Below are 19838 nucleotides of genomic sequence, written 5' to 3'. Positions count from 1 at the left end.
TCTTAATGCCACAATTAAATGGGACTTTGGGGCATTAAAGTATATGCTGTGTTAGCCATAGGTACCACATGTTTACCTATATTGTTGCCTATTCTTCTCCCAGACAGTGTATGAATACACTTTCCTGCCCACTAGAAGTTAGGAGTAGTCATTTGACTAGCTTTGGCTGATGAAAATAGAGTATGGCTATGTGTGCATAGGGCATATGTAACTTTGGGGAGAAAGTATTTAAGAACCATAAAACTATTTTCTATCTCTTTTTCTCCTTCCCATGGTGCTCATACAGTTCCATATTTATATAGCAATGCACCCACAAGACATCACTTTAAAGATTACATCCCAGGAGACTCTCCATAACACACAGTGGACTTTGTATGAGCAAGAAATAAGGCTTTATTGTTTTACCCCAATGAGATTTTGAGAGCTTCTTTATTGCAAGATAACCTAACCAAAGCACATACAGGGTTTTGGTCCTGAAGTCAAGTTCTCATACTGATTATACTTGATTCCCATCTCCCAGATTGTGACAGAAATTGCAACTCCCCTGGAGAGCTAAGACTAACCTAAAATTCTGTGCTGTAACTCTTTTGGTAATTTTGTAAGTACTGAATACTCTATTGAATAACATTTCAAAACACCTGGAATGTATTGTTTCCTAAAACTGAACCCTGACTTATATGCCCTTCAAAGCATAATGCTACAGGTCAAGGGCTAGGATAGAAAGTCTATACTTGGTAGATAATCTGATAGATAAATTGGCAGTAAAAGCAAAAAATACAAAATCTTGAAATCTAATTATGAAGACTACAGAAATTGATAGGTGGCCTGAATTATGGAATGGTAATCTGAGGCTAATTAAACCAATTTGCAAAATGATTTGCTTAGGATCTTTAAATGATTCCAGCATAAGCCTGTGTGGGTATGGTAGATTAATCTAAGGGAACTACACTGGTGGCAGATGTAATTTTAGATGGGCTGATGGTAGGTAGTGGGATTAAACTGCCATACTTAGTATACGAAACAGCTTACTAAAATTCTAAAAACTGCTCAACCTTCCTGATTTTCCTATGGGTCATTGAGTTTCTTTTACACAGGAAATATCCAAGCATTTCATATATGATTTTTATTATAAATTAGTCACACCTTTTATTAAAATTGGCAAAACATCAACAAAAAGTGATTAATTGAAACTTCCACTTAAATCTGTTAAATGTGTAATAAATTAATAAGCTTAATATGTATATGTTTATATGCATATATATCCAAACACATACATGTTATGTTACGCTCTGGAAATCTATAGGGTTATTAGGTTAATGGTATAAAATTTTTTTCTAGCTTGGGAAATCCTTGCTTTTGGATAACTCTAAGATGAGATGAATTGTCAGAGCCTTGAATGCTTTCCTTGCCAGGGGATAGGAAGAGAATGAGCTGGTAATGCCAGGAGGCCCTTTGACTCTAAGATTGTATGAATGATGAAAATGGACTGCAAAGGAAAGTATAAATTATTTCAGTAATGTAACTAGGTTAGTGTTAATGAGGCTACAGAGAATTACATAACGTGAATAATATAGACCGCCTAGAAACAGAAAGAAAACAGGAAAAATACTACATTCCTCTGGTTACACCTAATGTTTGATTTGCTTTTGCAGGTGAAATTCATTTGATCCTCTCGTTAAAACATCTGTGACAAAAATTTTTATCTAAAAATACTGGTACTGAGAAAGAATCCCATTTTAGGTAAACTTGGATTAAAATAGTTAAATGGTAAGAGACTAGTTTCTACTAAAACAGCTATCAGAAAAGTAACACTGAAACCTAAGAGATTTGTAACATATTAGGAAGAAAATAATAAATGTGTATGATATTAATAACAGGATGCCACCTAGCCACTTTAAGAACACAGACTATAAAATGTGTAATTCTCCCATAGGTATTATAAATTGACCACAAAACATCAAAATTTTCACTCGTGAGAAAGATGAGATAACACACGCAGGCTGATTGCTGAGAGGAGAAACTACAAAATAAAGTGTGTTATTTGAGATTTGTATTATGATAGTTGACTTTTTTTTTTTTGAAGTTCCACTTTTACATTTGCTTTCAAAAGCTTTATATTGTCATCAGGCTTGTGTGTGACCAGCTTCAATAGGTAATATTTAAAAAAAAATTTTTTTTGAGAATCCGGCAACCTACTTTTCCCATCATTTTAAAATTGTGTATTAGGGTTTCCAGAAAAACAGAACAAATAAATTATATACAGAGAGAAAGAGACAGAGAGGATTTTAAGGAATTAGCTCACAGAATTGTGGAGGCTGGCAAGTCCAAAATTTATAGAGCAGGCCAGGAGACTGGAGACCTAGGAAAGAGCTAATGTTGCAGTCCCAGCCCAAAGCCATTATGGAGGTAGAATCCCCTCGTTCTCAGATCTATAATTGACTCTCAGGACCAAATTCCTAATAATAGCTTGAAATTTCACTTCACTTTTAGGGAGATTTGTATTTTAATGAGGAAAAGTTTCTAACCTAAAATGAGCAAATTCTCAATATGTAATTTCAATCTTGCTTGATCTGTAGAGAATGACTATTTTGAGTAATAACCTTTCTCTTGTCCATAAATCTAACACAAAATCACTTTTCTGTTCTACATGGACACATGGTTTGTCCTGGTTATAAGCAGCCAGACATTGCTGCTCTCAACTGCCAATTAATTCAATTCAATAACACTGATTAAGTGCCTTCTTTGTGCCAGGACTATGCTAGAATCTGAAGGCAAGAAACATAATATCATAAAAGACTCCATAGTCTGGCAAGGGAAATGTATATAGAAATAAACACAGTGTGACAAGTCCTGCACTAATTAAATAAACTATTCTAGAAGCAGAAAGGAGGTAGTGATGTTTTCAATCTTATATTGTCAAAGAAGTTTTCTAAAATATAAAGTGACAATTAGGTGTGTGCTCAAAGATGAACTGCTAGATGGATAACACATAGGGAAGCAGAGAGTAGACTTTAGCACATAAGGAAGATATGGGGGTGTTTGTGGAACAGCCGGAGCTTAGAGCATAGGCTATCACGGAAGATGAGTGGGGACCACGATGAAAAGATGGGTTGTATCAGATATTGAATGTAGTGATAAGAAGATTGCAGGTGACCCTGCAGGAAATGCAGAGCCATGGAAAGTATTTAAGGTGAGAAGCAGTAAGAACTATTCTTTGTTTTAGAATTTTAATTCTTACAGATAAGTAGAAGATGAATTTGTCTGAGACTCAAGTCAGATAAACCAATTAGAAAGCAGTTATAACTGTTCCAACAACAAAGAATCTAAAATATCATCGTGGAAATGAAGAAGAGAAGATAAATTTGATAATATATATTTGGAGGTACATTTACAGGATATTTGACTAAAAGAATGCAGAAATGTAAGGATTCAAAATTTCTCCTTAGGTTTATTATAACTTCAGGTGCCACAATTTTAATGGAAGTCTTTCTGAAAGTTATTGGACACTTTCCTATCTTTTCAAAGAGGTTATTGAACACAATTTTGCTTTAGAGTCACCAATATGAACATGCATTATTTGCTGTAATTTATCCCAAAGCTTTGTTTACATTTGTGAGACTTCATTTTCCTTTTCTGTTTTTAGTCTACTCTCCTTTGGCCAGTGTAAGAAACCTATTTAGTAGAAATTTTCCATAATTTCCATAAATTCTAATAGAGGGTGGATTGGAAAATCAGAACAAAATTACAAAGGAGGTATACTAGTGAGTGGAAAATTTATGAACAAGAGTCATGGAGTGTTTCCAGTGGCGTAAAGAGAAGGCTTTTGGTCCTGAGATTTTGTAACAGGATTTATATGTGTATGTATACTCAGACTTCACTCACTATATTTTTAATTCATTATATATTCACTACATTATTGACTCTCTTATTTTAAGAGAGTATATCAAAGAGTTCAGATGGACTGTAGCCTAACTCCATATGGAGAATATTTTATTATTAATATATAGCTTTTTGTGTTGCATATAAGTGAAAAAACATTATTATTCAGTTCATTGTCTGTAACTCTTGTTAATAATAAAAATGCACTCTGTTATAAATGTATTGCTATGGATCAGACGCTGGCAAAATTATGACCCACAGGCTGAGTCTGGTCTGCCACCTGCTTTTTATACTCCAAGAACTAAGAAAGTTTTTTTAAATTTTTTTGAAGAGACATTAAAAAAGAAAAAGTTGAATGTAGGGTAGAGACCATATAAGACTCATAAATCCTAAAATATTTAATATCGGGACCTTTACAGAAAACAATTTGCAGAGCCTATGTATGAATAAGGGCTTATTTCTCATATGCACCTTTTGTTTTTCTATTTCTGTTACATATACATTGTCTCACTAAATGAATAGTAGCTCTTTAAAAGCAGGAACTAGGTCATGGATCTGTGTAACCCCCAAGCATTTGGAACAGTTTATCACAATAGTTCGTATCTGTGATTCTGTGATTATACAATTTCGCCTAGATCACAAAGCTTTCTAACATTTGTAGGATCCAGAAAAAGGAAGAGAAAGAATGATAAATTCTGCAGAAGAAAAAAGCAACAAGACATTCTTATAGGAATCCTAGTTTGAATTATTAAGAACCGTCCAATGTTAATTTTTCATTATTTTTTATCCTTGTACATATATAAATTAAATAGAATTTATAAATCACTACCATAGAGATAGGCAGTTAACAAAATGTACAACAATCTAAGTTTTAGACATTACATGACTAATAATGCCTTTTAAATAAGGAAGGAATTTGTGGTGAGCAACACGGATACATTGTTGATTTCCTAAAGAAGAGGTCCTATGAAAAACAGGTGGCACAACCATTAAGAGCTGCATTCTAAAAGGCTGTATCTGAGTTTATTAGTTTACTTCAACTGCTTTGAAATTAAATAACTTCTATAACACTGTTTGAAAGATTCATATTGATTTTAATAAATGTTTTAATGTATTTGTCTATTTAATGAACAAAATAAGTCAATAAAAGAGCAGATAGGCAACACTGCAGTGCTTAAGTGTGCAGCCTCTGGCCTGATACTGCTATAGTCTAGTATTGCTTATTTCTTGGGCTGTTTCTGCAAAAGGAAATCCATTGTTTTTCAGTTTTCTCACCTATAAAATGGTTATAATACCAGGGTTTTCTTTATAGAGTCTATGTGAAGATTGAAAATAAGGCAATATATATAGACACAACAGTGCTGAAAACATAACTAACAATTGTCAAATTTTTTGACTAGTTTTTATTCCTTTATCTATTAGAAATGACTGGCTAGCCCTTATTCTTCTCTCTGTGAAGCACACAACACTACCTAACTTAGCAATAAAAACAATTGGCCTTCTAGTTCTCTAACAAGATGGGAGATAGATTGGGCCAGGTGCAAGCATTTCTTTGGGGAATTTATATTCGATGTTTCTATTTTCTAATATAGAGAGTAGTAACATTCAGGTCATTTTCCACACTCATCTGTTATGTGCTATTCCAATTTGCTCTCCTTTCCTTTCAACATCTATGTGCTGAGCAGTGTTTGCTTTATTAATTGTAGGTACGGAATGTATAGGATGTTTTGTTCAAAAGAGTTTTTATTTGTAGTCTGAAATCTCATAATTTCTGGAAAATCCTTACAGAAATGGGCTTGAGGGACAAAAGATAATGGCTTGCCTTTCTGAAGCTATTCCATTTAACTATAAGGAGTATAAATTAGCACTCACAACACTTTCATAGTTTGTAGACTACATTGTATTTTTTTTTCTGAGGAACTGAAATTTTAATGGTCTGTAAATTTAAATTTAAAAACCAATACTAGCAACTACTGAAAAACTCGATTAAATGTTGAAATGATCATATTCGGGATGTACAGCAGACCCTTGACCAACACAGGTTTTAATTGTGGTTCATAAAAATCCTTTTGCTTAGATTTGTTTCAATGAAAATATTATTACATGAAAATACTGTATTACATGAAAAGGCTGTCATGCATCCTCTCTTCCTTACGATTTTCTTATTAACATTTTCTTTTTCTCTATAGCTGCCTTTATGATAAGAATACAGTATACAATAAGGTTTCTGGTCAAAAGTAGGCTCTGAGCAGTTAAGTTTTGGGGGAATCAAAAGTTATATACCTTGATTTTCAACTGTGTGGGGGTCAATGGGGGTCACTGCCCCTATGTTCACTGTTCAAGTGTCAACTGTTCTGAATTAAATAGACTATATCATGAAATGACATGCACCTGTTCCACTTTTTAAAACACAGCTACTTGAACATTTTAAGTAACACATGAGGTTGGTATTGCATTTCATTTGGACACCCCTGTTCTAGATCAAGATTAATTTCAGGAACATAAATTACTAAAAAGGTCCAGAGGAAGAAAATGTTCATCTCTGTTCCTCTTAATGGAATATTTTATGACTGCATGTTATTATCAACAGCTGGGATGTATCCAAAGTAATACAGTCCGGTCTCCAGCTCTCTGTCTCTCTTTCTTAAACCTCTTCACGTTTCTATTTTTGAAGTTTTGTGAGCTTCATTCTGACCAGTTTGCAAACAAAATCATTTGCCCTGTAACCAAATGTGCAGCCGAGACGTGGAAACCCCCTCGATGTACATTGACAGATGACTGGATAAAGATGTGGTCTGTATATGCAAGGGAATATTATTTGGCTGTGAAAAGGGGAATCATGCTGTCTGTGAAAACATGGATGGACCTTGGTTGGGGGCGTTATGCTGAGTGAGATCAGCTGGACGGGGAGGGGGTGGCTGTGGGTGCAGGAAAGGGAAGAAGACGGTCACTTACTTGTCTACCAGTTTCTTGGTGAACCCAAAGTCGGTGAGCTTGATGTGACCGTCCCTGTCCAGCAATATGTTTTCAGGCTTCAGGTCCCGGTACACGATCTCCCTGGAGTGCAGGTACTCGATGGCGCACACGATCTCCGCCGAGTAGAAGAGTCCGGTGCTGCCGGAGAAGCGGCCCGGTTACGCAGGTAACTGAACAGCTCGCCGCCGGGCACGAACTCCATCAGCATGTACAGGAAGTGTTCGTCGTGCCACGTCCAGAACAGCTTGACCAGGAATGGGTGGCTGACTTACTTCAGCACCGACTTCTCGTTGTGCACATGCTGCTCCTGCTTCAGGCGGATGACGTCCAGAATGCTCATCACCTTGAGGGCGAAGAAATGCTTGGCTGTCTTCTCCTTGACAAGCTGCACGCGCCCGAATGTCCCTGTGCCCACGGTGGCCAGCGTGTCGAAGTCCTGCAGGCGGTAGGCGGGCGGCTGGGGCGCGCTGTCGGGTGCCTCGGCGCGGCTCTCCGGGGGTTCGGGGCCGGCCGCGGCCGGCTCGGGCGCCTCCATAGGGACGCGCTCAGGTCCGGGGCGCGCGGGGCGCCGGGCTTCCCGGGACGCAGCCTGGGCGGGCGGCGCGGCGGCGGCGGCATCAGCGGCTCACGGCCATGTGCGTCCTCCGCGTCCCGGCGGCGCTCTGGGGACTATGGCGGGGTGCGGCGCGGCGCTCACTGCAGGAGGAGCAGGAGCAGCTTGTGGGAGTAGCCGCCGACCTCTGGGGGCGCGCGCGGGGGCCCGGGCGGCGGGGGCGCGGCCTGCGCGGGGGGCGCGGCCCGGCCGCGGGCTCCCGACTCGCTGCACATTCCTGGCGCCCGGTGTTTGCCGCCGCCGCGGGCGCTGCCCGCACGCCGGAGCCTACATTGTATTTTTTAAATGATAAGTAAAGATATCCTAACTTTCATGGTTCTACATTTAATAAAGAGAAGCAGGTAATTTGTATTTTTGGTGAACATGGAAGATTTCATCTTCTGGTCTCATGAATGACAGTATTAAGAGTAGTGATCCATTTACACAGTCATTATAGTCACAGTCTCACATAACCATCATATTAAAAAATTGGGGGGCAACAGTATTCTAAACAATCGCAAGAAGAAAACAGATAAAATATATTTTAAAACCCACAACCACAACAATAATTAGATTATGTATTCCACTACAGATAGAAGCACTAAGAAAGATCACACATGATATAGCTAATGTATTAGCAATATTTTGATTCAGGTTGTATAAAAATTCAGTATGTAAAATATGCTTTTGCAAAGATGCTAGACATTAAAAAAGCTAAAAGCAGTACTTACTAGCCTAAGTATATAAAGTAAAAATGCGCACTAGTGTATAAAACTAATATCGCAATGTAGATATACAAAAGACTTATCAAAATCATATTTGAACACTTAGATAGAACTTGATGCCATTTATTGCCAGAAGTATCCTTAAACTAATGGAAGTTGGTTCTTAAATATAAGTATCACCTACGTAATAAAGCACATGCTAAGACTCTACTATTTTGAAAGACACATTCAAAGACACAAAGCAAAGATGGAAGATCTAGGACTAAAATGGTAGCACCAGTTTGAAAATGTTAGTATGGAGTGATTCCAACTATATGACATTCTGAGAAAGGAGAACCTACAGAGAAAGTAAAATGCTCAGTGGAGCCAGAGAGGGATGAATAGGTGTAGCATAGAGGATTTTAGAGTAGTGAAACTATTCCATATGTAATAGTGGATCCATGACATGATACATTTTTTCAAAACCCATAGAGCTGAACCCTAATGTAAGCTATGGACTTCAATTAATAATAATGTACCGATACTGTTTCATCAGTTGTAACAAATGGACAACACTAATCCAAGGTGTTAATAATAAGAGAAACTGCCAAGCTGGAGAAGAGAGTGGGTATAAGAAACTCCCTGTACTTTTGCTACAATTTTCTGTAAACCTAAAACTTCCAAGAAAAATAAAGCTTATCAACTGATTTTTTAAAAATAGTATGTATGAGGCAATTGTGTCAAATGCAATAGATAGAAACTGATGAAATGATCTTCAAGAAACAAATACCACAGACATCCCAGAATCAACGAATTGTAGCGCTGAAAGATACCCCCAAAAATATCTACTCTAGCATTAAAGATTTATAAGGAAATTATACCACTTTTCTCCCCTATTCTAGGATTTAAATACTTTCTGAGTCTACCAAACTGTCTCATTTATTAATATTCTGTCTTTTCTGAAGTGAAGTGTAATTTGATCAATAGCCTACTTAAACAACCATGTTCTACTAAAGTTTACTTCATAAGTAAATTACTGCTTTGCTTTTTATATTTTAATGATTCTGATTAAAGGGCTCCGGTGCCTTTAATCCTTTGTCACAAATGCAAGCTACAATGAACCAATAGAGAGCTGATGGACAAAAATTGTTCATCCATAGGAAACCTAACATTTAAAATTTACATTTTGAATGTAGACACTGTCAAATTCTAGAAAGTCAAAAAGTATTTATTGTAGAACACACTTGAGTAAAGGAAAGTTGCTTTTTATATTGACGCTTACAACTTTGTTCTCATAGAGGATTATGTTAATTTTTTAATGCAACAAGGCAAAAAATTCTTGAGTAGCCTAGAAATAATTTGACTAAACTTGTGTTCAAAACCTAATTTAACTCACTGTTTTTATAGTGTGAACATCTGTAACTTGAATTTTTCAAATAAATTCTCTTTATTGGAATAATCAAATGCCAAACACACGTTCTCAAGAAAAGGTAAAAATCATAAAGGCTAGTTACATGAAGTTGATAGCTGCTCAAGGGAAGAAGTAATAATGAATGCACATTGTGCATAGCTTATTTTCAGAATAAACCTGTGGATTAATTAAAATGTTAATGTTTGAACCTTTTTAACTGCCAATTGTCCATGAAATGATAAATACCACTGAGGACATGGTAATAAAATGTTCAACAAAATTATAAAGGGCATAATTTCTGTGAACATGTGCTCTGTCAGAGTGTAATAAATTATACTTTTATCAAAACCATGGGAGGACAACAGGGATTATATTTCCTTTTTATGTAAAGAATAAGTATTTGATCCTGGCATATTTCAACTCAATTTTCTATTTTTTAATACCCCAAATTAAGCGTTCTTTTGTTATCTTGTAAAATGATTTTTATATTAATTTGTATTTCAGTTATTTGGAAATTATAAATTCCTGTTCAAAATGATTCATGGAATTGAGGTAAAGATCAGAATATATTTCTTCTTTCTTTGTTGTGCTTTAAATTTTACATTTGTCAATTTATAGGCATTAATCATGAACACTATATTTTTTTAGTAGAAGACAGCTATTGAAACAAAGCTATGAGATTATGGCTCTTTTACCTAGCAAGCTGAAAACTAATAGCTTGGTTATTCACTCATTAATCCTCCTTCTTATATTTTTTTATCCCCTGCTTATGAGTTGATAATACCTCATGCGACTGACTAAAATATTTTATAATTTCCCTCTCTCTTTAATTTTAGAAAGATTTATATATATATATATATTTCTATTTCTATACTAAGTATATATGTATACTATTTTTATACTAAAATGTAGATTTGGACCCCATAACTAGAAAATTGCCTGTTAAAATTTCCATTTCCATAATATGGCTCTCTACTAATTTAAGTGCAAAGTAATATATTAGTACAATCCTCTGAAAGAGCTTTCCTTAATTATATCAGAAAATGTATAGAGATTAGTTAGTTGAGGCAGGCTGAATCTCCAACAAGCAGATACTAAGGATGAAGTTACACTTGTGGAAGATATTTTTGGTGAGTTATGCCTGTGCAAAGACAAGGCAAGAAGCGGATTGGGGGGTAGCTGCCGACCTTTTCCGACCCTACAAAGGTTTTGCTAGGCCATGACTTATTTGTTTTATAACTGGAAGTTTGTACCTTTTGGTCCATTTCACCCGTCTCCATCCCATCTTTTCCCGAGGTATTAATGAGAAGCTTCAGTCTGAGCGGTGATCTAAAGTAGGTTAGATGAGGAGGGAACCACGTGCTTAAGTAAGGCAAAAGGAGCAGCGCGTGCGCAGACCCTGGGGAGGGCCCAGCTGAATGTGTCAGAACAGGGGCCGCAGAGTGGCTGGAGTGGCAGGAGGGAGAGGGGCGGAGCACGAGAGAGGATGGAGCAGTAACAGGGAAGAGGGGAAGGCTCCCTCGGGCTCGGGAGGCTCTGAGACAGGCTTTGCCTTTTACTGTCACAAGCTTGAGCAGCGGGAATATGGTCTGAACATTCCCACAGGACTGCTCTGGCTTTAAGGTGGGATCTCCCTGTTTTTATTATGCTGTTTATAGGTGTAAGTCCGGGGAGAGGAAATCCCAGGGCAAAATACCTCTAAAAACCATGATCAGTCCAAGGGAGAAATAAAGTTTAAAATCCGTTTATTGCATACAAACTGCAGTCTGGGGCCGTTTCTCTATTTCCTGCTCCAGCAGAAGCCAAAAACCCGCCCTCCCCCTCACCTCTCAGGTACAGATAAGCCCTCCTAGCCCAGGTAATTACCCACTGATAGGGAAATGAACTTCTCTTCACCCCTGAGGAATGGTGCTGATGCACTAAAGCCATACTCTTTCCACTCCTGAACGCCTATTGATATGCAGATGTACTAAAGCCAGGCGAGCTAGTCTGGAAATGTTACAATTTTATACCCACAATAGGTGGGCGTTTTAGCAGGCTAGAGTAAATCTTACAATGATCTAATTGACACAATGAAGACCTGGGCTGTGCTCAGATACTTCTCTTTATCTGGGGAATATTCAAACATTCAAGGCCAAGTTACTCTTGACCTTTTGAGCTTTAACTGATTAACTTTAACTCTGAGTCTTTTCTGGATTTCTAGTTCTAACTGGTTAACTGAGTCCTTTCTAGGGAGCTTACTGACCTTGTTCTCTTTCCTCCCTGCTCATATCTATTTTCCTGCCTAACACAACTAGCACCTTTATCCAGTTCTAACACATTTACATTAGCCTACAATCAAATATACTCATTAGCAGCCACCACCCATTTCCCCTTCCACCCAGCCCCTGGTGACCAGTAATCAAGCCTCTATGGATTTATCATTTCTGGACATTTAACATAAATGAAATCAAACAATATTGTAACCAGCTTCTTTTCACTTAGAAAAAATTTTCAAGGTTCATTCATGCTGTAGCATGTGTTTGTACTTCATTTTTGTGGCCTAGTAATATGTTGTATGGATACACCATGTTTTGTTTACTCATCAACTGATGGACATTTGGGTTTCCACTTCTTAATTATTATGAACAATGCTGCTACGAATATTCTGCAAGTTTTGTGTGGATGCACATTGCATCTCTATTGGGTATATACCTAGGAGAAGAGTGGCTGGTTCAATGGTAACTCTTTAACTCTTCCAGGCGCGCTGGAAGACTGGCTGGGCGGCGGAAGCGGGCTCTAAGCCATTAGGGGAGGGTTTGCACGTGCGCGCGCCAGTTTGGGCGTGGCTGATTCAAGCCTCTGTGTTGCCACCACAGAGTCTGCGTGACGGCATCTGCAGAAGGCGTCTGTGAGAAGGCGTTTGCGAGAAGGTGTCTGCGAGAAGGCGCAGGAGACTTAGCCATGCCGTGGCAGGGTCGCTGTTGGGAGACCCTGGAGGCGCTGCGCAGTTCGGACAAAGGTCGCCTCTGCTACAACTGCGACTTGCTGCTGTGGGGCGACGTGAGCAGTGGCGCTGGAGGGGGCGGTGGCCCTTCCGATCCCTCGCCACGGACTCCTGCTGTTACAGAGCCCTGGGCGTGTCCTGCCCGGGACCCAGTGCGTTCTTTCTAACCTACATTTGTTTCTTGACTCCTGTGTGTGCCTCGCCCTTTCTACAGTTTCTGCCCTCTCCTGCCTATTCAATCCTTTCCTGGGAGCTCTCCATACTTTAGAGGTGCTTTTTTCTCTGAAGGCTTCATTACTGTCTGCAGCCAGACCAATTCTAGCTCACAGGGTCAATTAATTTGCTGTGCATCTCTTTTTTTTTCTTTAATTGTATGAATAACCATTTTTTAATTTTTAATAGTACGAGAGGTGCAATTTAATGGCAAGTGTCAAAACTCTTCAAGACATGTTTATTTTGTAGACCGGAAATGGTTTTTTTACATTTGAGGCACCTGCCTCGAATTATCATCAATAGAAAAAAAATACTGATCCAAATATATGAGGCTCATAATTTGCATTTGTTTTTTCAAAGAGTATTTTTTCATTAAAATTTCTATTTTTGAATACATGACAAATTAATAGAATGAAAAACTAAACAGGCATAAAGTCAGAAATGGTAAAATGAACACAGACATAAAGTTTGTTTTTGAACTAGATCTTGAAGAGATTGAGCAAAGGCAGTAATATATGAAAACAGTCGTGTCCTATTTTTCCACTATTTGATAAAAACTAGTGTAGGAAGCGGGTAACAGATTATGGACAAGATTTCAAGCACTCCATCTGGGATCTCTTTTATTGTGACTTCAATATTTAAATGTTTCTACCTTGTTTCAAAATGGAAACGGTATGTGTATGCGTATGTCTGCACATATGTGTGTGCATATTTGTTTATATGTATAGACATGTATGTCCATACATAAAAATAATATATATTAGTTCCTACCATAATATAAAACAGAACTTATTTTTTAAATCGACTCTTTCAAAGTAATGTAGTAACTCTATTTTAACAAAGTAAAAATATTAAGGAAATTAAACATTACACTCATCTTGGCTATGTAAATACATCATCAATTTTATCTTACTGATTTTTCTATTATAATCTATGCTGAAAACATTATTCCAATATTTCTGAGTAATTTTTCACTTTAATGGTTTTGCTACTCCCCAGTGGTTCTTAACAAAGAACTTTTCATTCACACTAATTTATTTTACTTTTTACTTGGTTAGATAATGTCCTTAAGTTCTTATTTTTAACATGGGTTCATGGAGATAATATTGCTTGCATATTTGCAAGCTTCAGAACATTTAAATACCACTATACTGAGAATAAAATTTATTGAATACAATTTTTCTTAAACTGCTTTAGATTCTAATTAGGTTTTTATAAGCACAGAATGTTAACTAGAATCAGAAATCAGTGGCAATCTATTTTTCTTGAGACTTGTTTATTAGATTATACTAAAAGTTTGATGGAATCATTCTTCTTTTCTGATTTTAGGTAGTGGTGTTATTATCTGTTTGATGATTTTTCTTCCATTCACCTTATTCACTGTAGAGAAACAGCACATACATATATATTGACATATTTTTGGGTAATCCAAGTCCACATCTATAATATTCATGAGTTTTTTTAACTGTCTACTTAGTTAACATATATTTCCCATGATGCACATTTCTTTCTCTATTTTTGACTTTGTTGGAATACAGAGGAGAGTAAGATAAAAGTGCTGTTACACTTTCATCTTTAACTGTACATCTTTCTTCTTATTAAGTTATATTTTACAACTCATTTCATAAACAGAATTTTGTTTCACAATAGGAGAAACTTATTAAATTAATATAAATTTAGTTTTATTTTTTAACAGAAGTAATTCTAAGAAAACAAAATGAGCTTCAGCTAACCACTGTGGACAAATACTGTTCAACCCCAAGCACTTAGCCACCAGGCTTTCTTTGACAATGTCAAAGAGATTTAATCTTGAAATCTCCTTACTAAATCATACCAATTTAATGACTGAAATTTTATGTTAGTTTTCAATTATGTATAGCAATGTATTTATTTCCCAAACTGTGCATCTCTTGTACTGGGTGATCCACATTTTTAGCAGCAAATGGTAAACTTGACCTAACTTACTGCTGCCAGTGAAAAGACCAGATTTTTAGAAGACATTAGGCAGACAGGAATTGTTTAATGGTGGTGTAGTCACTGTTCCAAGGATTTGCAAAGCTCTGTATTAGTATTAGACAGTAGGCGTTAGGGTGATGTAGAGACAATTAAGGCATAATTCTTGTTCCGGAGTTGCTAATGATTTAGCTACAGATAGGAAGCGTTTGCCTGTCTTTTATGTCTTTGACAGTTTTAAAGAGTAGATACCTTACATTCTATAGGATAAATCCCAGTATGGATCTATCTGGTATAGACTGCGGATATTCATTCATGGCAGGAATACCACAGATAATGATGCTGCGTTCTCAGTAAGTCACACCAGGAATCACAGATGCTTCAATCCATCCCCAGTACTAGAGATGCTAACCTTGATCACCAGGTTGCATTGGTATCTGCCAGATATGACCACCTAATTCATCAGTTTTCTCTTTGTAACTAATTAGTATTTTGTGGGGAGTTATTCCAAGATTACACTAGTATTGTTTCCCCCATGAAACTTCCACCTTTTGCATTCATTAATGGTTTCGCCTAAATCAGTGACCTCTCTGCTGTAGCCAAATAGTGTTTCTTGCTATTCGTCATTCCTTCTACACTTGTTAGCTGGCAGTCTACCTTGATGAAGAGTTTTAATTCTATCAGCATGGACTTCCGGGTTCCTGTTTTTTTAATGAGTATAATCCATTACTTGTGACCTTGTGCATGTGCATTTTCAATTTTGTGGCAAGTGTGTCTTACGGATACTCTGAATTGAGATTTCTAGGTCAGAAGGGAAACATAGATTTAGTTCTGTTATATATTGCCACGTTCACACACTTCTCCCCCCAATAATGGATGTATCAGTTTGCTTTCCAGTCAGCAATACATGATCTTGCCTGTTGGCCCATTGCCTTGCCAACAGAATGTGTTACTCTGATTTTTATTTATGCCTAGCTAATGGGTAAAAGTGAGATCTCAGGATAGTTTTGCAGTGCATTAGTCTTTTGATAAGATGGGATGTTTTTTCATTTTTTCAAGAGCCAGTTTTATTTGTGAATTGCTGGTATTGTGTCTTTTGCTCACTTTTTTTTTTAGGTTTCAGTATATTGAAGTTTACACGTTCTTTATGTACTAGGAATAATAATAGCCCTTATCTGTATATACATTGCTTTTTTTTCCCCCCTAGTCTGTCAGTTTTTTCTGATTATGGCGTTTTTGCTTTTTACATCTGAAACTTCAGCCCTGGGATTTATTTTGGTGTAAGGAATGAGAAAAAAATGTTGTCTCAACATTACTTGGACAGTGTCTTTAAAATGAGCTTCATTACTGTTTAAAATGTGCATACAGCCTGTTTGATTCTCTGTTCTGATTATTCTCCTTGGGTTTATTGTCCATGGGTTGTGTACCTCTGGTGCAGGTCACATCTCCAGCACAGCATTATTGACCTTGTGGGCTGGGTTGGGTAAGTCTTCGTTGTCATGGGTGCTTTATACGGTGTTTATCAGCATCCCTGGCCTCTTCCACTAGCTGCTGGTGGCACCCTCCCACTTGTGACTACCAAAAATGTTCCCAGGCATTGCTATATGTCCCCTGGGGGTAAAACTGACTGTACTTGAGGACCATTGATCTAGGTAAAATAATTGTTTGCAGTTTTTGAGTAGTTATGTGTCAGGTACTGTTCTAGGTCCTTTATGTCTATTGCTAACTTAATCCTCCCCAAATCCATGGAGGTGGAGCCTTTTTACTATACCATTTAAGGAGTGATGAAGTTCAGGCACAGAGGGGTTAGATAACTTGCTCGCTGTCATGCAGCTAAATGGAATGCAGATATGGAATTCAGACCAAGACAGTTTGATTCCAAACTCAGTACTCTGGATCACTGTTACAATGTTTCTCCATATTTCCTGGTAATATTTTCCTGACCTTGAGTACAGTTCTCAGGCAAAATGTGCAGTTTGCTTTAACTGCAGTTAAATGGTGTAAGTTTCTCTGGGTTAAAGCACTGTACACCAGACATCTTAGAGACAATAGTTATGAATCCCACTTTATTTAAGCCATTGCTTTTTATGTAACAAACTACTTTTTTATTGGAAATATAGTTGATATGCAATATTATATTGATTTCAGATGTACAGCATAGTGACTCAGTAATTACAAACATTACTAAGTGCTCATTAGGTAAGTGTAGTTTTCCCCTCATGACTATACCAAGATATTACTCTACTACTGGCTATATTCTCTATGTTGCACTCCCATTCCTATGACTAAGTTATTTTATAGTTTGAGGTTTGTACTTCTCTATCCCCTTCACCTATTTCATCTATCCCCCCATCCCCTCCCCTGTGGTAACCAACAGTCTGTTGTCAGTACTTATGGGTCTATTTCTTTCTGTTTGTTTTGTTTTTTGGATTCTACATTTAAGTGAAATCATGTGGCATTTGTCTTTCTCTGACTTATTTTGCTTAGCATGATACCCTTTAGGTCTATCCACATTGTCACAAATGTCAGAATGTCCTACTTTTGTATGGCTGAATAATATTGTGTATATGTACAACATCACCTTTATCCATTCATTTCTTGGTAGATAACTTTGTTGCTTCTGTATCTTGCCTACTGTAAATATTGTGCAGTAAACATAGCTGTAATATATCTTTTCGAATTAGTGATCTTGTTGTCTTTGGGTTAATTCCCAGAAGTGGAGTTGCTGAGTCATATGGTATTCCTGTTTTTGGTTTTTTGAGGAACTTTGATATTGTTTTCCACAGTGGCTGCACCATTTACATTCCCAGCAACAGTGTAGGAGGGTTCCCTTTTCTCTGCATCCTCGCCAGCACTATCATTCATGTCTTTTGGGCAGTGGCCATTCTGACTGGCATGAGTTGGTACCTCATTGTGACTTTGATCTGTGTCCCCACTGATGAGTGATGTTGAGCATCCTTTCGTGCGTCTGTTGGCCATCTGTATGTCTTCTTTGCAAAAGTATCTATTCAGGTCCTCTGCCAATTTTTGAATTGGGTTGTTTGGGTGTTTTTGGTGTTGAGTTGTATGAGTTCTTCAGATATTCAGAATATTAGCCCCTTCTTGGCTATATTGCTCGCACATATATTCTCCCATACAGTAGGTTGCCTTTTATTTTGTTGGTTTCCTTTGCTGGGCAGTTTTCAGTTTGATGTAGTCCCACTTGTTTATTTTTGCTTTTATTTTTCTCATCTGAGGAGATGTATCCAGAAAAAAAATTACTCGTGCTGATGTTCACAAGATTCTTGCTGGTGTTTTCTTCTAAGAGTTTTATCATGTCATGTCTTACATATAGGTCTTTAATCCATTGCTAGTTTACTTTTGTGTATGATGTAAGACAGTGATCTTGCATGTAGCTATCCCGTTTTCCCAACACCATTTATTGAAAAGACTGTCCGGTCCCCATTGTATATTCTTGCCCCCTTTGTCATGTATTAATTGACCACATATGTGTGGGTTTATTTCTGCTCACTAATTCTGTTCCATTGATCTATATATATATGTCTATTCTTGTGCCATTACCATACAGTTTTAATCACTGTTGTAACCACGTTTTTTGCCTTTTTCTTAATAAGCCTATTTTCATTTAAAGAATTACATGTTCATATCAAAATTAAAAACAAAATTTAAGGAGAAATATGTCACTCATCACTCAAGCATAACTTTATTTCCTTTATTTATTCTTTTTAGTGTAGTAGTATTTTTTATTTCTGGTAATTGTAGCCATATTGATTCATCCCCTTGGTATTTTGCTTAGAATTGAATCTTGGGAAGAGCGAAATGAAGGAAAGTGGTCAAATGATACAAACTTCCAATTATAAAATAAATAAGGAATGGTTATATAATGGTTATATAACAACATGATGAATATAGCTAACACTGTGTGCAATATAAAGAAAGTTAAGAGAGTAAATCCTAAGGGTTCTCCTCACAAGGAGAAGTTCTTTTTTCCTTTTTTATTCTTCTTATTGCATCTATTTATGAGAAGAGAGTTGTTAGGTGAACTTACTGTGATAGTCACTTCACAGTATATGTAAATCAAGCGATCATGCTGTATACCTTCTACAGTGATGTATGTGATTGTTTTTCAATCAAACTGGGGAAAAAAATTTAACGTTAAGTATATTACATAGGATTCACAGTATTTTTAAGTGACTGATATTCCACTGATCATGTATATGGTAGTTTACTTCAAAATTCCTCTTGTGTTCATTTCTGTTCCAGCGTTTCAGGTTGCTTTCAAATATGCTTTAATGACCTTCTTTGTACATTCTTCTTTTTTCTGTAGTTAGGGTTATTTAGTCCCATACCCTAAAAGTAGTCAGGGTCATTATCAAGAAACTACTGTGCTTTCTCTTCAGCTCTGATGGTTAATACAATTACTTTGCATCTTTGTTAAGTATAAGCATATGTATTGGGCATTCTTAGATTCTCAGTAAGGCTTGTAGTGGATTCTAAGGATAAAATTATCTTTGATTGCTGAGATCAGATGACATGCAAGTTGGGCTTCACCCTCTTCTTCTCTCTAGGATATTTTAGAAGAAAGTATGCCTCCTCCCAAGCTATCTTCTTACTGTGGATGGGTGATAGATCATGTCTTAGCCCATCAGCAAGAGAGCCCACTTCCCTCTAAAACTTCAACATCCTCTAGATCTACTTCAGACCTAGATCAGACTTCATTTGTTCCCACATCTCCTGTCACAAGCCCTGCCTTCCCATCGGCCTCCTCAGCACCAAAAGGAACCAAGGGAAGGGTTTTAATGAGCTTAAGACAAAAGACAATGGTGGCTGTCTAAAGCTGAAGTGTTTAATACGTCCTACAACACTTGAACTTACCCAGAGAAAAATAATGACTGCTGCTTCTTGTAGCTGTTGGTAGGGACAATGTTGACTACATCACCCAGTGTGCTTTTTATGGAGACCCAGAGAGAGAAATTCCCCTCTGTTCTTAACACCAAGAATACTAATTAATTTTATGAGCAGTTGGGTTGTTTTTTCTCATGAGCATTGCATCTGTTTAACTCATAAAGTCTCCCTTTTTGTGTTGGCTGCTGGAAGGCTTAGTGTAAAATTTATACCAGCTCT

General features: G+C 37.1%; 1 protein-coding gene and 1 pseudogene across 1 annotated transcript; one reads left to right on the top strand and one right to left on the bottom strand.

The window, feature by feature from the left end:
* Positions 1–6830: 6830 nt before the first annotated feature.
* Positions 6831–7506, bottom strand: LOC118919499 (cAMP-dependent protein kinase catalytic subunit PRKX-like; annotated as a pseudogene).
* Positions 7489–19549, top strand: LOC130679481 (uncharacterized). Its single transcript, XM_057488328.1, has 3 exons — positions 7489–7742; positions 12421–12604; positions 19283–19549. Exons 1-3 carry the CDS (start codon positions 7489–7491, stop codon positions 19547–19549), a joined length of 705 nt encoding a protein of 234 aa, XP_057344311.1.
* The last annotated feature ends 289 nt before the right edge of the window (positions 19550–19838 follow it).

Source organism: Manis pentadactyla, chromosome 1 (genome assembly GCF_030020395.1).
Source record: "Manis pentadactyla isolate mManPen7 chromosome 1, mManPen7.hap1, whole genome shotgun sequence".
In the NCBI taxonomy this organism is placed as follows: Eukaryota; Metazoa; Chordata; class Mammalia; order Pholidota; family Manidae; genus Manis; species Manis pentadactyla.
Note: the sequence above shows the minus strand (reverse complement) of the source record. Positions and strands in the feature narration are given on the sequence as shown.